Source organism: Lycorma delicatula, chromosome 1, assembly GCF_047948215.1.
Source record: "Lycorma delicatula isolate Av1 chromosome 1, ASM4794821v1, whole genome shotgun sequence".
Classification (NCBI taxonomy): domain Eukaryota; kingdom Metazoa; phylum Arthropoda; class Insecta; order Hemiptera; family Fulgoridae; genus Lycorma; species Lycorma delicatula.
The window spans coordinates 145,729,316-145,749,401 of record NC_134455.1 but is presented as its reverse complement, the minus strand read 5'-3'; the positions used below and the strand labels follow the sequence as shown (position 1 = coordinate 145,749,401).

The 20,086-nt window shown below is 39.3% G+C and overlaps 1 protein-coding gene across 1 annotated transcript in view; it reads left to right on the top strand.

Annotated features, from left to right (window-relative positions):
• Positions 1 to 20,086, top strand: part of LOC142318199 (centrosomal protein of 89 kDa-like) — a 64,809-nt gene that overhangs the window by 18,062 nt on the left and 26,661 nt on the right. The window contains exons 5-6 of the mRNA XM_075354759.1: positions 3,208 to 3,410; positions 5,750 to 5,888. Of these exons, the coding sequence (XP_075210874.1) occupies positions 3,208 to 3,410; positions 5,750 to 5,888 (342 nt within the window). The remainder of the gene's footprint in view (positions 1 to 3,207; positions 3,411 to 5,749; positions 5,889 to 20,086) is intronic.

Sequence of the window (20,086 nt, the reverse complement as noted above, 5' to 3'; positions counted from 1 at the left end):
AGAGAAAGGTAGTGTTTGCGACAGAAAACGTAGTGATCGACCAACTCGTTTGACAGATGACGTTTTAGAGAATGTGAAAGCAAGATTGCTCAATTCTCCACGGAAAAGTTACCACGCAAGTTGGTTTGTCATATTCGAGTGTTCAAAAAGCTGCTAAAAAATTGAAATTGTATCTGTATCGCGTACGATTAGTCCAAGAGCTTCAGCCTCCAGATTTAAACAAGCGATTGCAATATTGCCGTTCCTTTAGGTCTCTTGTAAATGATAACGGAAAAGAATTTTTAGACACTGTGTTCTTTAGTGATGAAGCTTGGATCCATCTTGATGGTTATGTGAACAGTCAAAACTGTCGAATTTGGGCGGTTAAAAATCCTAACACTTTACAAGACAAATCTTTGCATCCTGAAAAAATTGGTGTGTGGTGTGCGAGATTTTGTCATAGTATAGTCGGACCCATATTCTTCGCTCATATAGTAAATGGTGAAGTATACAGGAATATTATGCGCCAATTTCTGCCCCTCCGGGAACCTCAAAAACAGTAATGCTGGTTTCAGCAAGATGGCGCTACATGCCAAACGTCTCGAGAAATCATGGATTTTCTGGAAGACTTCTTTGATGATCGAATAATAAGCAAGGGCTTATGGCCTCCAAGGTCCCCAGACCTCACATTTCCTGACTACTTTTTGTGGAGCTATATGAAGTCCGAGGCTTTCAAAAACAATCCTCACACTATTGATGAACTTAAAGTAAATATCACAGACTTAATCATGAATATTTTCAATGCAGCTCTTAAAAAGGTTTCTGCTAATATGCTGAAAAGTGTCCGTGCGTGTATAACCACAAGGGGTGGGCATTTTGACCATATTCTTTAACAATTATGTAAGTAATAGCTTTTTATTAAATCTCTTTTGTAAGTAACAAATACATTTTTTTATTCCACCTAAATTTCCCTTTCTTAAATTATATTTAAAATTGGGTAACAGGACTAAAAAATCACTCTGTATTTATGTTATAAACCAATGAACAATATCAGAACATTGTCTGTAGGTGTGGGAACATACAAAAAAATTGTTGTCGGTTGTGGAGAACAAAAAAATATCCAATATTTAGGATCACTTTTTTATTAACAAACTGTTTTTAAAAGATGAACAAAACAATTTATCCCTTTTGCTGCTTTATAGTTGAGTTAGGGTTTTCAATTTCTGCATTTTTTATCTTTTTTTTATAATTGGGGGATAAAAATTATTTTTTCTTCCTTTTAAACACAAAAAAGTAAATAAGTATAAAATCTCTTAATATTTTAAATGCAAATTCATAATTTTACAACTGAGCTATTCGTATTTAAAGAAATGATGTACTGTGTATGTCAGAAAAATGTTGTACGTTCAAGGCAGTTAGAGGTGAATCCTTCATTCAATTTATATGCTTATGTTTCATTAATCATATACCCGATGTTTCACCCAGGTTCTCAGAGTTGCATCTTTGTAAAATCTTTTGCTGAAACTTAGTAGAAGCTGAACTAAGGCTGTACTAATGGTCTATTTAGTGATTCTATTATTGTTATTATAATCAGCACTAGTAGTAATGGTAATGATATTTGGTTTTTATCTAAATGAAATTTTTGTGTAAATTTTTAACTTAATATTTCGCCAGTTATGAGAATTTAAGTCATTTTAGCATACCACCAAAATTTTGATATTATTTTAATAGTTATGCCTTCTTTGTAACCCTGTTGCAAAAATACCCAAAACTTCCCAGCCAGCAAAAATCGGTTCCCAGATACATACATGTAACAATTAAAAATTGTCAATTGTTACTGTCTGAACTAAGAGACAGTGCTCACTTTTACTTCTCTTCATATGTAAAGGTTTATTTTTGTTTTTTTTTATTTCCTTGTACATAGTAAAGGAAGTATTGTGATTGTGAAAAATGGCAGTTTTCAGATTTCAACGGAAATTTCCATTTTGACCATCCCTGAATCCATTTTGATTAGTTTCAGCATGAACGTACATATGTATTTTACGTAACTCAAAAATAATCAGCCATAGGATGCTGAAATTTTGTATTTAGGACTGTTTTAACATCTATTTGTGCACCTCCCCTTTTGATTCCAATCGACTGAACCAAAAGTGTCCAAAAAAAGCCCAGAATGCAAACAAATTTGGATTTTGGACTTTTTCTTAATTGCATAACAAGCCTTCATTGAGATCTTTTTAATGATATATCATAAGTGGTATTTATTTTCATTGGTTCCAGAGTTATAGCCAAATAAAATTTTAATTAATAAAATGCAGTGTTTCGATCTTAAAAGGGGAAGGCACATTGGTTCGAATCAGACTTCATCTACTTTTTTTTAACTTTTTTTTTTTTAATATAAATAGATTGATTCAGTAATAATTATTAACCACTGATTTTAAAAACCTTTTACGATAAATATAAATTCAATAACAATAAAAAATTTAAAAATATCAGAAGTTATTAATGAAATAAAATTTTATGTACTTTTCATTTTAAAAAAATGTGTATATGTAATTTAATAGGTGTATGAGGAAGTCATGTGGTGTGTACATCAAATTTTTATGTATTGTCGACTAATCTGAACAGTGCTCAGTTAAACAATTGAGTTCATCCCTCAAGACTGAAGCACTGCCTACCACAATTTTACAGTAATTGCATATTTTCATTGCAGTATTATAAAATCATTTTGATTAATTTGTATTCCATGACTACTCGTGCCTCAAAAAAATTTTCAGATCTCAAATATATATTAAAAAAAACCAGTAACTAATTGAATCTCATTGTATGACAAAGGCAGTTCTCACATCTTTTTCTTTCATTTTACTTGAGAGAAAAACATCTAGTTATAAATTATAATATCCCAAAACAAAAATTGTTTTTATACAATCTCAGATTTAAAGAAGCTCCCAAATTTTTTGATAAAATATCACAGTATTTTTATTGTTACTTTAATCAGGACAATATCCTTATGTAATATTTTTGGTCTTCTTTGTAAAAAATCCATAGGAGCAGGAACACTTATTAAATTCATTGAGAACTCCATCAAATCCCATCGCTTTATTCCTCTTTAACGAGTGAATAATAGCACTAAATTCCTTTCAGTCAACTGTTTCATCACATTTATGCTGGGACAAATTTATGAACAAACTTATATTAACACTTATTTTTTCTAAATAACTTTTTTTTTAGAACCAGTTCGAGCATCATCATGGGGTCGTAGTGAAATGAATGTTGTGGCTCCCTTACTTCAAGCATATCAAGAGACTCTAGAAGATAGAGATCAACTGATATCAAACTATCGTAAAGAAATGGAGCATTTTACAGCAAGATGCAAAACAATAGTTGCTGAAAATGAAAATTTACATCATCAGCTTATAGAAGCAAACAAAAAGGTCAGTACCTCTAAATTACTTTTAAATATTTCAAAAGATGCTTGTTTTTTATTTCCTTGTATGAAGTAAAGAATATTGTGAACACAAGAAATTTCAGTTTTCAGATTTCCACAGAAATATCCATTTTGACCATCCCTGAATCCATTTTGACTAGTTTCAGTATGACGTCTGTATGTACATATGTATGTATCTCATAACTCAAAAGCAATTAGGCGTAGGATGTTGAAATTTCGAGTTTAGGACTGTTGTAACATTTAGTTGCGCACCTCCCCTTTTGATTGCCATCGTTTGAACCAAAAGGTTAAAAATAGTCCAAAATACAAAAAAATTTGGATTTTGGACTTTTTCTTAACTGCAGTAATAATCCGTTATTGAGTGCGTTTTAACAATATATCATAAGTGGTACTTATGATATATTCATTGGTTCCAGAGTTATAGCCAAATAAAATTTTAATTAATGAAATATTTGGGCTTAGGGGTAGGCACATCAGTTCGAATCAGACTTCATCTCTTTTTTTGTAATTTTTTATTTAAATTTAAATATATTGATTTATTAATAATGATAATTGTAAAAAAAAAATTTACAATGAATAATAATAATTCAATAATAAAAAAAAATGAAAAAATGTAAGTTTTTAATGAAGTAAAATTTTATGTACTTTTCATTTAAAAAAAATGTGTATATGTAATTTAATAGGCCTACAAGGAAGTCATGTATTGTCCATATTAGATTTTTTCATTTTATTATTATCTTATCACTGAATGATCAATAACGCATTTTTGTATTTAATGTTTTTAAATATCTTGTATGTTCTTAAGTATCATTTATATAATTTTATATCTGATTGCATATTACACTCCTTTCGTTAGCAGTACTTTATTTATTTTATAAATGATATTTAACTGATGTTTTTATTTTTAATGGTATATGACTGAAAGTGATAATATAGCACTGAACATGTTGAATATTTACATAAATTAAATTTCTTTTACAATAAGTATGATTATTTCTTTCAAGGCTTGTTTCCAGTCTCTTTTCACTAATCTCATTTTTTCAAATGATCTTGTCTATTTTCTCAAGAGGTGGTTCATGATGAATGGCAAAGTGAATGTTATGCTACCATCAACAATAAACCTCATCCAGTTAAGAATACTATGTCACTGTGGAGCTCCTCATACAGGAATAACCATCAAGAGGAAGTTATTATTTGCCATTTTGCGAATAGGGCATACTAGGCTTACTCATGGATATATGATGACTCAAACAGATGCACCCATTTTGCTCGCTGCAACTACCAACTAACTATACACCACATCCTTGTGGATTGTGTTTGTTATGCGGCATTGCATCACAAGTTTTAACTAGGGGCTAACATGAGAAATATGCTAGGGAATAATGAAGTGATGTTATCTTATGTTTTACGATTTCTTAGAGCCATCTGTTTATATTTAAATGTTTAAATTTTCTGTAGTATGTTTCAGCTATTTTTACAATGTTAATTTTTAATATTTATTTATTTGAAATGTAAATATCATATCCAACTGCTGATAATGACCGTTGTACACCCAGGGAAAAAAATTTATTTTTAGTTGGAATAGTGTGTATAACGCATTGTTTCACTGTCTTACAGTCTGTTCCAATTTTTGCTTGATTTTAATATTTATAAAACACTGGAGATAAAAAGCCACTAATTTTGAGTAGTCTCTCTCTTTTTAGCCTTCGGAATCACCCTAAGGTATTACTTCAGAGGACGAATGAGGATGATATGTATAAATGTATATGAAGTGTAGTCTTCTAGTCTCAGGTCAACCATTCCTGAGATATATAGTTAATTGAAACCCAACCACCAAAGAACACCGGCATCCACGGTCTAGTATTCAAATCCATATAAAAGTAACTGCTGTTACTAGGATTTGAACCTTAGAACTCTCGACTGAAATCAGCTGATTTGCGATGACAAGTTAACCACTAGACCAGCCTGGTGGGCCATGAGTAAAGTCACTAGTCATGAAACGTTTTATGTGAGCATGTTGTCATTTGTCAGGCTGAATATACTTGCATATAGGTTTCACATATTGATATGCATCATTATATCTAACTCTGTAAAGAAACTATGTCAATCCTCTGTTTCCATAAAATGCTTGGAATGAATGTAATTATTCTTGAGAAAATTCTGTTTTTGGGAAGGAACTGTGTCTCATGTCAAGTTAGCTATGTCTCATGTCTGTTAAATGCCATGGCTTTTAGCCATGGCATTTAACAGACATTCTGCTCAAATGTTAGCATATTCTAATATAAACAGTTTTTGTAATCTCAATCACTTTTATTTTTGAAATAGGGTGAAGTGACATATACAGAATGGCAGAGTGTCCAGATGGAAGCAGCTATGACACGTGATCAAAACGAGCTTTTAATGAGGCAGTCAAAATTAAACCAGAACAAACTAAATGATCTTCATTCAGCTTATCAATCTAGAAGTAAGACTATTTTGTTTATTGATAAAAAGTTCACTCATTATCAATCTTGTATTAACTCATTCATTCATAAATCTGAGATTGTTTTTGACATATGTTTTAGCAAATACCATGTTCACCTAACTATAATATTTATATTTAGAGTATGAGGTTGTTCAATAATTAAAAGAAACAAATGGCAATAACAGAAAACTATTTAGAGAATAAACTGAAACTATCTAATGTTCAAGTTGGCATCCTAAGATATAAAATATCAACTGTTCTACAAGGATTTCCATCATTATAATCTTATTTCAAAATTTTGTCTCTTCTTGAAAGTGTACTATGGAGGAACAAATCCTGTAATAAGGTTTTTATTTTCTTAAGGTGTAAAACTGGCCAAAATTCAATCGCAGATGTTAAAATAGTATGGTAAAAAGTGTATTAACTATGCAAATTTTTTAAGTGAATTGAAAAGTTTATAAATTGCATAGAACAAATGTCAGATTTTTATCATAGCAGAAAACTGGTGGAAAATTCAACTGTTGCTTTTAAAATCACAATAAAGTGATGCTAACAATGTTTTAGGATTATAAGCCCTATAGTCATCATTTGTCTCTTTAATTATTGAATGACCCGCACAGGTAAAAGAGATACAAAAATTTTAATTAAATTAAATTAAACTTTAAGAGTATTTAAAAATAAATATATAAAGTTATGTAACATTGAAAAATATCTTATAAAAAGTAAACATATTATTAAATAATAGTTTACCTGTCTATTACCTTATTTATTGTTCTGCTGATAACAGGCTCATGCCTAATTACAATCATTGTATTTTTTTACGATTTTCTTCTTATTTTTAATGTGAATAGGTGTATATAACTATAAACTAAGAATGTATTCAAATATAATGAAAACACTTTTAAAATGTGATCTATTTGTTTAATGATTAATGGTATGAATTAAAATACTATAATACAAGGTCTGTTTAAAAAGTATCTGTCCATAGGCCAAGGAAAAAAATAACTTACCTGTGACTTTACTAATTTTTAAAGAAGTTTATCCATATGACTACATGCTGAGCCTTTCACTGTTGGAATTATTTCTGGAAGTCTTTTCTCCATGTAGCTATCAACTGTGGTGTAATTTTCTTCTTTGTTTTCTCGGCTCTGAAATAGAAATCTTTTAGCAATATTTTTGACATGGGAACAACAGGAATTCAACAGAAACCATGTCTGGTGAAGACCCCTTATATTATTGTTTTATTAAAATAACTGATAAGTTAGATAAACAAAACACATCACAAACTAAACTGTTCCGTTCCACTTGTGCCATAGGGTGCTGTCTAGTGGGGGCTCTCCGATTGGTCAGGCGATAACAATTCAGTAAGCAACAAGGTGTTGTTTCAATTCATGACCTATGAAAATACAGTCCAACCTCACTCTAAAATCTACCACAACGTGTTAATGGTCTTCAGGCGAGATCGTTCATAACATAAACTTATAGGCAAGTACTAAAACAATAAACTAATCGATTTATTTTCTTAACTCATCAACCTAAAAACTAATCAACAAAAACACACTCCCAGAATATACAGTGATACAGAATATACAATGATAGAAGTAATTCACACCTCTCAAACCACCCAACCGTTCATAAACTATTTGCTTTTAGAGGTATGATCCATGTACTACTTATACTAACCTTTGCACCTGAAGACCATAAAGAAGAACTCTACACTATAAAGTAAAAAGCACATTCATTGATGCATTCTTAGACCAAATTAATAATAACAAAGATAAACAAAAACAGAAATACATCACTTAAAAATAGATCACACCTTTTGAGTCATAAAAAAAGACTAAGAAAATAGAGCTCACAAATTTAAAAAAATTGAACACAATATAGTTTTTAGAACATTAAACAAAATAAATTATTAACACTAAACTAACATAGAAACATAGCTTTAAGAAAGATACACTGAATATTAAAAGTCCGTCCTCCATAGCAACGTAGAATCATCATTTGCAACTATCTCATAGACACAAATCATATCTATCAGCACATAAATGAAAATTTTTCCATTGATAACTACCTTGACATTCTAAATACATAAAAAAAGGATATCTTAACATACTTAAGCATTATGAAACATATAAACATACAAAAACAACTATGATATTCTAAATAAACAGATACAATCCACACACCTGGACCATATTCTAAACATACATCTACTAATTTCAAAAAACCACCTGCTAACAATAGTTTAAGAACATGTTCAGTTTGTCATTGCAAACTACTACAACCAATGATATTTGATATCTGTTACTACCAATTAAACTAAAGTGATATTTTTTTTTTCAATCCCACTTATATGAAACAGTCCCTCTTTAAAACAGAAACCTGTCAATGTTGAATTTTTTTTATTTTCAATGCAGTTTCTACTTTGGAAAGATTTTACTTGTTAGTGATGGTTTTACTAGCTATTTACATTTTTCTGACTGTTCTACTAGCTATTAATAGAATAAATTCTACTATTGACAATTGTTGTATTAGATGATTTTTTTTTAATTTTGAAGTATAATTTTAATTTTTATTCTGTGGTTATGATGATGATGATGCTAACTCATTGTAATAAATCAAAATTTGGTTAAGGAAATATTTAAGTAAATAATATCTTTGTGGATTCATTATTCTTAATATTGAATATTTCAATAAAGGACAGATGTTTAATAAAATTAGTTTAATTTATAATTATTTACTTAATTACTTACAATATAAAAATGTTGGAGAACAGACTTCTTTGCTTATCTTTTCTTATGTATCAGTGATAGGTTTGTGTTGGTTTGTTAGAAACAATTGGATTAATAGGTTCAAGATATTGTTTATCACTGAGTTTCAGTTGGTTTCTTTTAATAATTATTTATAAGAAAGAGAAATGAGTTTTTAGTTTATTGCAATGGGTGGACAAAGAAGTTTGTGTTAATTCTTGCAAGCCAGTGAACATGATTCCTGCTTGCTGTTTATTTTTTTTTTCTTTTGGTAGATTGTGAATTTGCACATTTACAGAATATTTTACGGAATTGCCAGTTTCCACTGCTCTTAGATCAGTCTGGAAGGCATTGTTCTATTACCTTTTCAATTGGTCAAGGCTTGATTGGTTTGAAGTAACAACTTATTTGCTTCCATAAGAGGAAGGTGCTTGATGTAATATTTACATTAAATTGAAACCTAAATTTTCCCTTAAGTGATCCAACAAGCCATTCAAGTACTCATTCAGCTGTTTACTTTATTTTTACAAGACTGGAATGTTCCTTCCTTCTGTCTTCATTTTAGCAACAAGGTGTCTGGTGTTTTCACTTAGTTGATTGAAGAGTTCTGGAGTTTCAATAAGAACTGATGTATTGCGAGCTTACTTCCAAATTAAAAAAAAAAAATTTTAATTTGAAAAGCTCATTGTAGAATCAATATAAAATAAAAGCTCAATCACAAAACAATTCAAATTAAGGGGGGAACAACGAAAAAATGTACTAGGGCGATGTAGTCTGATCACATGTATATTATTAAAATTAAAAAAATAATTAACATTAACAATACGAAAAAAAATTTTTTAACATAAATTGTACATATTAAGCATATCAAAATTATTTTGAATCATATATATGGAATCATAGAAAACACATTTCCACACTACTCATCTGTCATATTTAAAAAAATATATAAAATAAAGTAATTAACATTAACAATACAAGAAAATAATTTTTTTTTAACATTAGTTAAACATATTATTTATATCAAAATTATATGGAATCATATATTTTGAATCATATCATTAATTTTTCTCTTCATATACATAAGGATACTTTCCTGCACATATAAAAATAATGATGACCTCGCATCGAATACACCTATTTACCCAGTCTCACTGTCCTGTCTCATCGAACAAAGAACACATCACCACTTCTGTGCGAGCCAACTCAAAACACTCTTACGAAACGCAACCGTAACTCAAGGTGGGAACAAATCGTGCCGATGGGTGAATGGCTCTAAGTAGTGAGCAGTTGTACTTAGCTCTAGCTCCAGTACGCGTGCGCTCTGCTGGAGTGGTTCATTTTTCGCCGGTACTCGTGGGACCAAAATTTCTGTTCCTATATTAAATTCCAAGATGGTTGGTGGTCCATCTGAAAAAACCACCAAATTAAGTCTTGTGAGGAGACCTCGATCAGCTTTGTCTGATGAGGATAAAAGTCCTATAGAAGAGAACTGCAAATATTTAGACTTGAACTCTAAAAATATTCGATTCGTTGTTCTCTGAAATAGTCAGGAAGGTGGCTCCCTCCAAAAGGTTTCACCTTTCCTAATAAACAAAACTGTAACAGGTGCAAGTGGCTCCCCGAAGAACATCAGGAAATTACGCGACGGATCGATTCTGATCGAAACATTCAACGACGAACAGAGTCGATCTATCTTACATCTCCGTAATATGGGTGGTATAAATATAAGTGCAGAAAGCCACAAAACTTTAAATACGAGCCAGGGTGTAGTTTTTTGTCGAGACCTTTTAGATATAGATATCACTGAAATAGTTGACGAGCTTTGCCACCAAGATGTTGTTGAAGTGAAACGTATTATGAAACGGCAGAACGGAACAGAAGAACCGACACCGTCTCTTCCATTCATACCCAACCCACGGCGATGTTTCAGATGCCAAGGTTTTGGTCACACTACAACATCTTGTACAAAAACTGAGATCTGTGCTCGATGTTCTAAAGAAGGTCACAATGACACTAACTGCGAAGAAAGTGAAAAATGCGCAAACTGCAGTGGTCCACATACAGCCCGCTCCCGAGATTGCCCAATCTTTAAAGAAGAAAAGACAATTCTCAAAATCTGTACGGAGCAAAAGCTGTCTTTCCCGGCCGCACGAAGAGAATACAAAAAGTTAAATAATTCACGGAACCTGGTTAAACCAGATGTATCTTTTGCTACCGCTACATCGAAACAAACTCTTACAAACATTAATAATCAGCAGTGCGGATCCTGCAATGAACTTAAAAAACTTGTTCAGATGCTTTCTGATCAAGTAGCTTCACTTACAGCCACTATCTCAGAGCTGACAAAGATGAATAAAACGCAGTCGCAGTTAGTGAATCCAACAGTGTGATACACACGAAAGTTCCTGCTCCCAAAGTCGTACCGGCACGTGTAGCGACTATCACAGCTGGCAGTAAGCCACCTAATAAGCTTCTTGTAAAGGGAACCCACATAACCACCCCTCTGGGATGTTAACTGCAGCATCCCATTCAAATAAATCTCCTCCACCATCACCTCATATACTGGAGGATATGGTTGAAGAACCACCCGACGCTAGGGCATGGACTTCTTTAAAATAAACAATACAAAAAAGAAAAACCGAATCACGTACAACTAATTTTTATGTAATTTCCGAAATTTAATTTTTTTATTTATTTTTTTTACACCTATGAGCATTATTCAGTGGAACGTTAGAGGTATTCGGTCCCGCATTGAAGATATTAGAGTATTAGCGCACACACATGATCCACTAATCATGTGTTTCCAAGAGACTCACCTTCTACAACATGACCCAATTACACTCAGAGGATACTTCTGCGAGAGATACGACTGCCTAGTAGACAGTAGGGAGAGTGGTGGAGTAGTGATTTTCATGAAGAATGGCGTGTCAGCTACAAGAATTCAACTAACCACTGTCATTCCTGCTATTGCAGTAAAGGTCTCTATTCCCTTCAAATTGCATATCTGCAATCTGTATCTCTCACCGAACACTGAGTTCAGTGCTTTAGATGTCTCAAATCTCCTCACGCAAATACCATCTCCATCGTTAATAGTAGGAGACTTCAATGCCCATCATATTTCCTGGGGCTCAACCTTCTGCTCCACTCGAGGAAATATGATAAACAGATTGAGACAAGACTTTGACCTTTGCCTACTGAATAATGGATCACACATATTCATGTCCTTATCAACTGGTACTGTATCTAACCTTGATCTTTCCATATGCTCACCGAATGTGCTCCCTCATTTCAATTGGTCTGTTTATGATGACTTTCACGGCAGTGATCATAGACCAATTATTATTGGTTTCGGTGTAGACTGCGAGATTAAAAGAAGGCCACGGAGATGGATTGTTGAAAAGGCAGATTGGAACGGATACCATAAAGCATTCCAATCTCAGTATGATGATGGAGCGAACATCCTCGACCAATATTCTTCTTTTACGTCCATGATACTTGAGAATGCCAACAGATATATCCCACAAACATCGGATAATCCTAGACGTCCTTTCGTTCCATGGTGGAACGATGATTGCAAATATGCTATTAGAAATCGACGGCAGGCACTATGCAAATTTAATCGTAGGCCTACAACAGAACATCTAAATTTATACCGCAGGGCTAGAGCGGTGTGCCATCGAGTATTCTTGGACGCTAAGAGGAATTCATGGACGAAATACGTGAGCACTATCTCACCCACTACTCCCACGTCTACTGTATGGAAGAAAATTCATGCAATTTTCGGATCACCGAAACAATCTATTCTCGGCCTTATTGATGAAGGAGAACTCCTTTCATCACCCTCAGAAATGGCAAATAGTCTAGCAAAATCTTTCCGCTCGGTGTCTCTCACCTCATCATATAATAACGATTTTCAACGGTACAAGATACAAATAATAGAAGTATTATCGTTAAACATTGGTGATTCGGTTGGTGAATTAAACACTCCATTCGTATTTAAAGAATTGTTACATGCACCTAAAAACTCACAGGACACTTCCCCTGGATCGGACAACATTCGCCTTTCCATGCTTTCACACCTTCCTAATTCGGCACTACAACAACTTTTGAATATTTTCAACGGTTTATTCTCCGAACAAGTCTTCCCACCCGGCTGGTCAGAAGCATTTATTATACCCAGTACTAAAACCTTTTTTTTTTTTTTTTTTTTTTTTTTTTTTTTTTTTTTCTTAAACACCCCCAACATCCCCGGCCTCCGCCGTTAGGCTATGCGCAGGAATGTCGGAGTGTCGTGGCAGTCGACTGCCCCCCTGTCTTGCCTTTTCTTTGGCGTCCCATCGGGGTCCTCTCAGTTTCATCAGGATGCAGCAGCCCTCCCTTCTGGACAACCACTACATCCCTCCACTTAGAGGCTACCCTTCCCGTCCCTACACTAGGTTGCCGGCTACGCATTGCGCGAAGCCGGCAAACCGCCGCGTCCCCCTCTCACACCTGAGGGTCCCAAATGCATCATCGGAGCACCCCAACTGACCTTCATTCTTGCATATGAAGGAGCCAAAGCGTCCTCTGCATCCAGGCTGCCTCCCTGGCCCTGCACGGCGACCACGATTCGCCCCCTGTATTTTATTTATTTATTTATTTTTCCTCCCTTCAGTTGCAGCCCATCACGTTGGCGTCTGAACTTATTCCTCCTTCCGCAATCCGCGGGCACGTTCGCTGTGAGTGCCCTCGTAACCGTTAGAAGGAACACAATCAATAAAATAAAATAATACCACAATCATACAATACAAGGAAAATACATAATAAATGAAACCCACTTCATGTTGTCTCTTCGGCGATGTCACCTCTAGCCGTGGCCCTCCTGCACACGGTCGAAGCGATCGTGCTTGTCATCTCGAGCCGGCCGTAGAGTACCAACCACAGTGACAATGGAGACAATGAATTCACAATACCATACAACACAAAAATAATATATATAGTAGAAGAAACACACAGTATACTTGCTAGGGACATTGCTGCTTACCCGCGCCTAGAAGTCTTCTCCCCACTCTCTTCCATGTACCTCCTTCGTCTTCAGGATGCTAGCCACCATGCTCTGTACCGCATCCCATTCTCTCTTCCCTTTCAGCATGTGAGCTACAGTTGTTTCTGGAGTGAGGCCATCTGTGCCATGCCTCTGCCGGACCACAGCCCACCTTTCGCACTCGTAAAAGGTGTGCTCCGGCGTGTCATCCTGACCGCAGTAGAAGCACCTCGGTGTCCGTCTTCTCTTGAACCGATGTAGGTAGACCCCGAACTCCCCGTGTCCAGACAGGAACTGCGTGAGGAAGTAATCTACCTCCCCATGCCTCCGCCTGACCCACGGTCCCAAGTCCGGGATCAGTCTCCTGGTCCATGCCCCAGCCGTGGCCGTTCTCCACATCTCCTGCCAGTTGACCATCAGCTGCCTCCCGGCTTCCGCCTTCGGCGTTCCTTCGTATGTGGAGACCAGCTGCGTGGCCCGCAGCTCGATGGGAGGCACCCCTGCGATGACTGCCACTGCGCATCCAGATACGGTGCGGTACGCCGATGTTATGCGAATCGCCGCTCTTCTGGTAAGGGAGGCTAGCATCCGTACGTTCTTCTTTCTCGAAAGTGCGTCCTTCCAGGCCGGGACCGCGTACAGCAAGATGGAGGAAACCACTGAAAGGATCAGCCGTCGCTTGCTCGCCCGTGGTCCGCTCTTGTTGCCCATTAGTTTTTGTAGAGCGTCTTGTATCTTCTCGGCCCTCTTAGTGACCTCTCTGAGGTGGGTGTTAGACAGCCCATTCTTGTCAATCCACACGCCCAGGTACTTAGCGCAACCGGACGTGTGGACCCGTACGTCGTCTACCATGAAGGACATTCCTCTCAGTCTTCTTCTGCCGGTGATCGGGACAGCTGCCGTCTTGTGCGGTGCCAGTCGTAGTCCTCTCTCCCACAGCCATCTGCTGACGACTGCCACCGCCAAGTTTGCCTTATCTTCTACCTCCTCCTCCGTCCGTCCCGACACCATCAGCGCGAGGTCATCTGCGTACGCGACCGACTGGCATCCTTCCGGGAGTTCTTCCCGCAGAAGGCCGTCGTACGCGATGTTCCAGAGAAGAGGCCCAAGCACCGACCCCTGCGGAACGCCTCCAAACATGTTGAAGTCATCTTCTCCTTCCTCTGTGCGTACCCGCAGAGATCTCTCATGCAGATAGTCATTTATTACGGCGAGCAAGTAGCCGCTGATCCCTCTCTCCCGGAGTATTCCCATGATCACTCCCCATGGCACGCTGTTAAATGCATTCCTGATGTCTAGGAAAATGATCAATGGGATTTTCCTTCGTCGCCACGTGCCTGCCGACTGAACTCTGGCCCACTCTAGCACCCGTCGGACGGCGTCGACGGTCGATCTTCCCCGAACGAAGCCGTACTGGTCTGGGGAAAGACCTCCGCCCGCCTCAATCTCCGACCGCAGTCTTTCAGCGATCAGTCTCTCATACAGCTTTCCCATCGTGTTGATGAGGCAGATCGGCCGGTATTTCCTGGTTTCTTCGGCTCCCGGTTTCGGGAGGAGGACCAACCTGGCCTCCTTCCAACAGCCGGGAAAACTCCCCGTGGACAATGCCCCACTGAACATGTCTAACACCGTCCACGGGTGCCTATCCACCAACACCTTCACGATGGACCCAGGGATGTTATCTGGGCCCGGGCTCTTCCGCAGGCTCATCTTCTTGGACGCCCACTGTAGTTCTTCTACAGTGAAGCGCCTTTGTTGATCACCAGCTATCGGTTCCCATTCCTCCTCTTCGACGTGGAAGAGCTCCGTTATCGCTGTGAGAGACTGTTCCCTTGTCAATGGGGTCAGGCGCCTACCAAACTTCTTGGTGACGATCTGGTAGGCCCTGCCCCACGGATCTTGCTCCAGGTCTTCCACGAGGTGTTGCCACGCCTCTTGTTTGGCAGCCTTAATGGCTCTACAAAGGCTTCTTCGTGCCGCGTGGAACACCTCCGTTTCCTCCTGTAGGCGCTCAGAGTCCCTCCGTCGTGCGCGCTGCATCCTCCGCCTTGCTGTTTTGGTTTCACCACGTAGTCTCGCAATGTCCCTGTTCCACCAGTAAACATTCTTTACGCGTCTTCCAGGCTGTGGCCGCTGCTTCACACATTCCCCCTGTAGGATGGCCATGAATTCCTCGGGGGTGTGAACACGCCTACGGGCCACCTCTGCCGCCGTCCTATCCGCTACCGTCGCAGCCTGCTGTTCCGACGGCCTCCAGATAGGGTCCTGTTCCTCTAGACCCCTTCCGCCTCCTTGTATTTCAAAAATTATGGCCTTGTGGTCGCTGGCAAAATCATCTTCTACTACCTGCCAGCCCACTATCCTTCTTGCCACCCTATCTGAGGCCGCTGTCAGATCCAACACCGATCCATCACCCCTTGCGTCGTATGTAGGCACCCTAGGCGTGTTCATGACCACCAGTCCCGCGGCCCCAAGCATTGTAGCTAGGGTGTAGCCTCTCCGCGTGGACCGGCACCCTCCGAGTTCAGTGCATTCGGAGTTGAAGTCCCCGGTCAAAAGTACCGGGAACCCAGCCCTTCGTATGCATTCCTCCAGGTTTCCGATGAATTCTTCATGTCGATCCATTCCGCTGTTGGGAGAGATGTACCCATTGATCACCGTGAGTTGATGGATGTCTACAGCCACGAACCCTCTACCTCTAACTACCTTCGTGACTGCAAACCTGCCGGTGACATTCCGTATAGCAGCATCGCCATCCTGGTCAACATACCAGTGGCCTGAGTTAACCAGTCGCTGATTAGGTTCCACGACCAGCAGTAGGTCGTATCCTCCAACCAGCGCTGCCGCCCATGCCAAGTCATGGGCAGCCACGGCTCTGTTTACGTTGAGCTGTAAACACTTCATTTCCGAACGTGTTTACAGTCCCTGCTACCCAGTCTATGCCCAATCACTCCACAACCCACGCATTTGGTGGGTTCCCGGTACTCTGCCTTCTTGTGCCCCGTCGCCCCGCAATTGTAACAACAGGTTCTCCTATCGGGACCCGTGCAGTGTGCCGCAACATGACCCGTCTCCCAACAGCGAAAGCAGTTAACATCTGGTCTTCGTATCTCCGCTCGACACGATTGCCACCCTACAAGGAGCCTCCCGGTGGACGTAAGCCTCTTCGCCTCTTCCAACGGCAGCACCACAGTGGCGTTCTGCGTTTGTCCATATGCTTGGCGGACCGACGTGATCCTAGCAGACGTCTTTCCCTCCAGCGCGCGTTGTACCGCCGCCATCACCTCCTCCTTAGTCACTTCAGCGTCAAGGTCTCTAATGTGGACAACCTCTTTTCTGTCCAACTGCCCTTTCCCACCAATCTTCACCTCTGGCGCCTTCTGTGCCAATTTCTCTCGTAGGGATTGGGCAGAGTTGGTCCCCGCCCGCACCCGTACCTCGACATCCTCGCCCCTGCCTTTACGAACTGAGAGTATGTTAGGAGCCAGTTCCTCTCCCACTGTTACCTTCACTTGGCGTAGTAGCTCTGCATAGGACTTGCCCGTCTGCCGTAGGACCACGGTCTCGGTCTGCCTCTCACGCCGTTCCTCGGTCGGGTCCCCTGAGTGAAACATAGTAACCTTCCTTTTATGCTTTCTTGCCCAGAATTCCAGGGTGTTTTTAACTATGCTACCCAGTTTACCCCCTGGCGCCGCAACAGTCACCGGGTGTACCTCGTACGGTGAAACGGTTTCCAGACCAGATAGCAACCAGTCGACAGCAGTTATGTCTTCCCCTTTAACTGGTATCACGTACAGGTTTCCCGACGGGTCGATCTCCTCTTTTTCCCCAATAACGTCTGTGGCCGCGACATGTCGCACCACAGTGCCTGGGAGCATAGCGCCACTGTTCAGCTTCCTCTTTATACCGGGTGCCAGGTCGCAGACCCGGCAAGCTATTTTTGACTTCTTGTCGCCCTCAAGGTCCAGCACATAGACACATGCACGCTCGTCATCCGCCTTGGGTAAGCCCCGCACCTCCTCGACTAGCTCGAAGGCCTGTTGGGGCCACCTTTTTTCAGCAAGCTCCTTCAGGTCTTGGACCTCCCCCTTCTTCAGCGCTGCCTGGATCGCGGCGAGATCCGACCCTGCCGTCTGGGTATGCTTATTGTCCAGGTTCGCAGTCCCTTGAGTGCCCTGCATCGTCGTCGCAACCCTTTGCGCCTTTTCCATGACTCTGCCGGCCGTCTCCTTGAAAATGTCGCTCACTTCTGGGCTCGCCTCACATAGAAGCAGCAGGACCTGAATTTCTTCCAGAAGCGACTTCATGGTCGGGTGGTGGGCCTCTTCCGCGTCTTCACTCACCTCCTTCCTGCGCTTCCGCGCCCTGAGCTTGCCCAAAACCGTCTCGTCCGTTGCCTCCTCCTCTGACTGGTCGGTGGAGGAAGTCAGCGGGGGGCGCGGTGAGCGCAACGTCTTCCTTGACCGTCGGAAGGCCCTCTCTTCCTCTGTCGTTGCTGCACTACACCCCGCATCGCCGGCAATCATCAGCTCTTGCTCCATATCGACTGCTCGCTCCATCAGCACCGGTTGGTACGGGAAAACCCCACAGATTCCACTTACTAGTCCTATACTACACTTACTGTAGCTCGTTAATAAAATAATTAACAAAATAACCTAAATGATGCAGGACTTACGCCCTAGAGTTCGCACCACTCAAAAATAACACACTAATTAAATAAGATTACGGTCCTAAAACTAATTATTAGTCTAGTTCACTTAAACGAGTCTTAACTGATTCACTAAGTAGGTTGGCAACACTGCTGCAACCTCTTTGTCTTTAACTTGTCCTAATAATGGCGGACAATGGCGGCTGATACCACTATACAGTATCCCGCCTGCTATGCTAGTATTTTTCCCTCCACAAAGCACGTGGCGAGAATCCCGTTTAGGTTACCTCCTAAAAACACTTATTATTTAATTAAAACTATATCTAACTGTCTTAAACTACTATTATCATCAACAAAACAAACAAGGTTGATAATCTATCACTTAAAAAAGAGTCACTACTAATGTATAAATTAACTTAAAGGGCTGGCGCCGAAGTGTCGACACGTGGACACTTGGTGAGGGAAAAACGTTAATATCACGCCTTCCCACGAACCGATTTCCACGGTTGATGTCTTAAAATGATCGTCTTGTCAAACACTAACAACTACAAACTATTCTACGCTAATTGGCATTGTTTAAAATTCCACTTAATACGACCGCCATGCGGTCCATATTTAAACTAAAAAACCTTATATCTACTGTAATTTCTAACCGATTTGAACGTTTTATGCCTTAATCCACTCGTCTAAACCTATATTTTATCACTAAACACTAATAACTACCGAAAACTATGAAAAACCACTGATATTATCACCCGTACGGGATACACCGAATCTAGCTGCTTATCGGACCGAGTCACTACTCAACTCTCCAGTACTAAAACCTGGTAAAGACCAAACCAACCCCTCAAGCTACCGCCCTATTTCATTAACAAGCGTTTTGTGTATAATAATGGAGTGAATGGTAAACCGCAGACTTACATGGTACTTGGAGAAACATGGCTTTCTATCTCCAGAACAGTGTGGTTTTCGACAAGGACGATCTTCTATTGACCATTTAGTGTCACTAGAAACAGCCATACAAAACGCTTTCCTAAATCGGCAGCACCTCGTCGCTATCTTCTTCGATATAAAAAAGGCGTATGACACAGCCTGGCGACGTGGTATTCTTAACACTCTCAAAGAATGGGGAATCGAGGGCAATATGCTTGCATTTATCCGGGGATTCTTAAATCACCGAACGGCTCGTGTTCGTGTGGATGATTTGCTCTCAGATAGTGTCATCTTGGAAAATGGAGTGCCCCAAGGTAGTGTATTAAGTGTCACCTTATTTTCTGTAGCCATAAACGATATTATCAAATGTGTGCAGGCTCCTGTCTCATGTTCTCTATTTGCTGACGACTTTGCTATCTACATTGCAAGCCGTTCAACACCTACAGCAGAGAGACTACTGCAGAACACTATATCTCACCTTGAAGCTTGGTCCAGGATTACTGGTTTCACATTTTCATCCGAAAAAACAAAATGTGTAGTTTTTTCTCGGCTACGAAACCCTTCTATTCCGCAAATTTTTCTGAACGGAGAGACTATTACTATCTCTACTTACGTCAAGTTTTTAGGTTTATTTTTTGATAGCCGTCTTACTTGGGTCAAACATTTAAAAGAATTGAAAACAAAATGTTCCAAACTTCTAGATATGATGCGAAACCTTACTAACACCAACTGGGGAGCCGATAGGTCATGTATGATACGTTTTTACTATTCCTTTGTTCGCTCCCGTTTAGATTATGGTTGTGTCGCCTACTCTTCAGCTCGTCAATTCGTGCTTAAA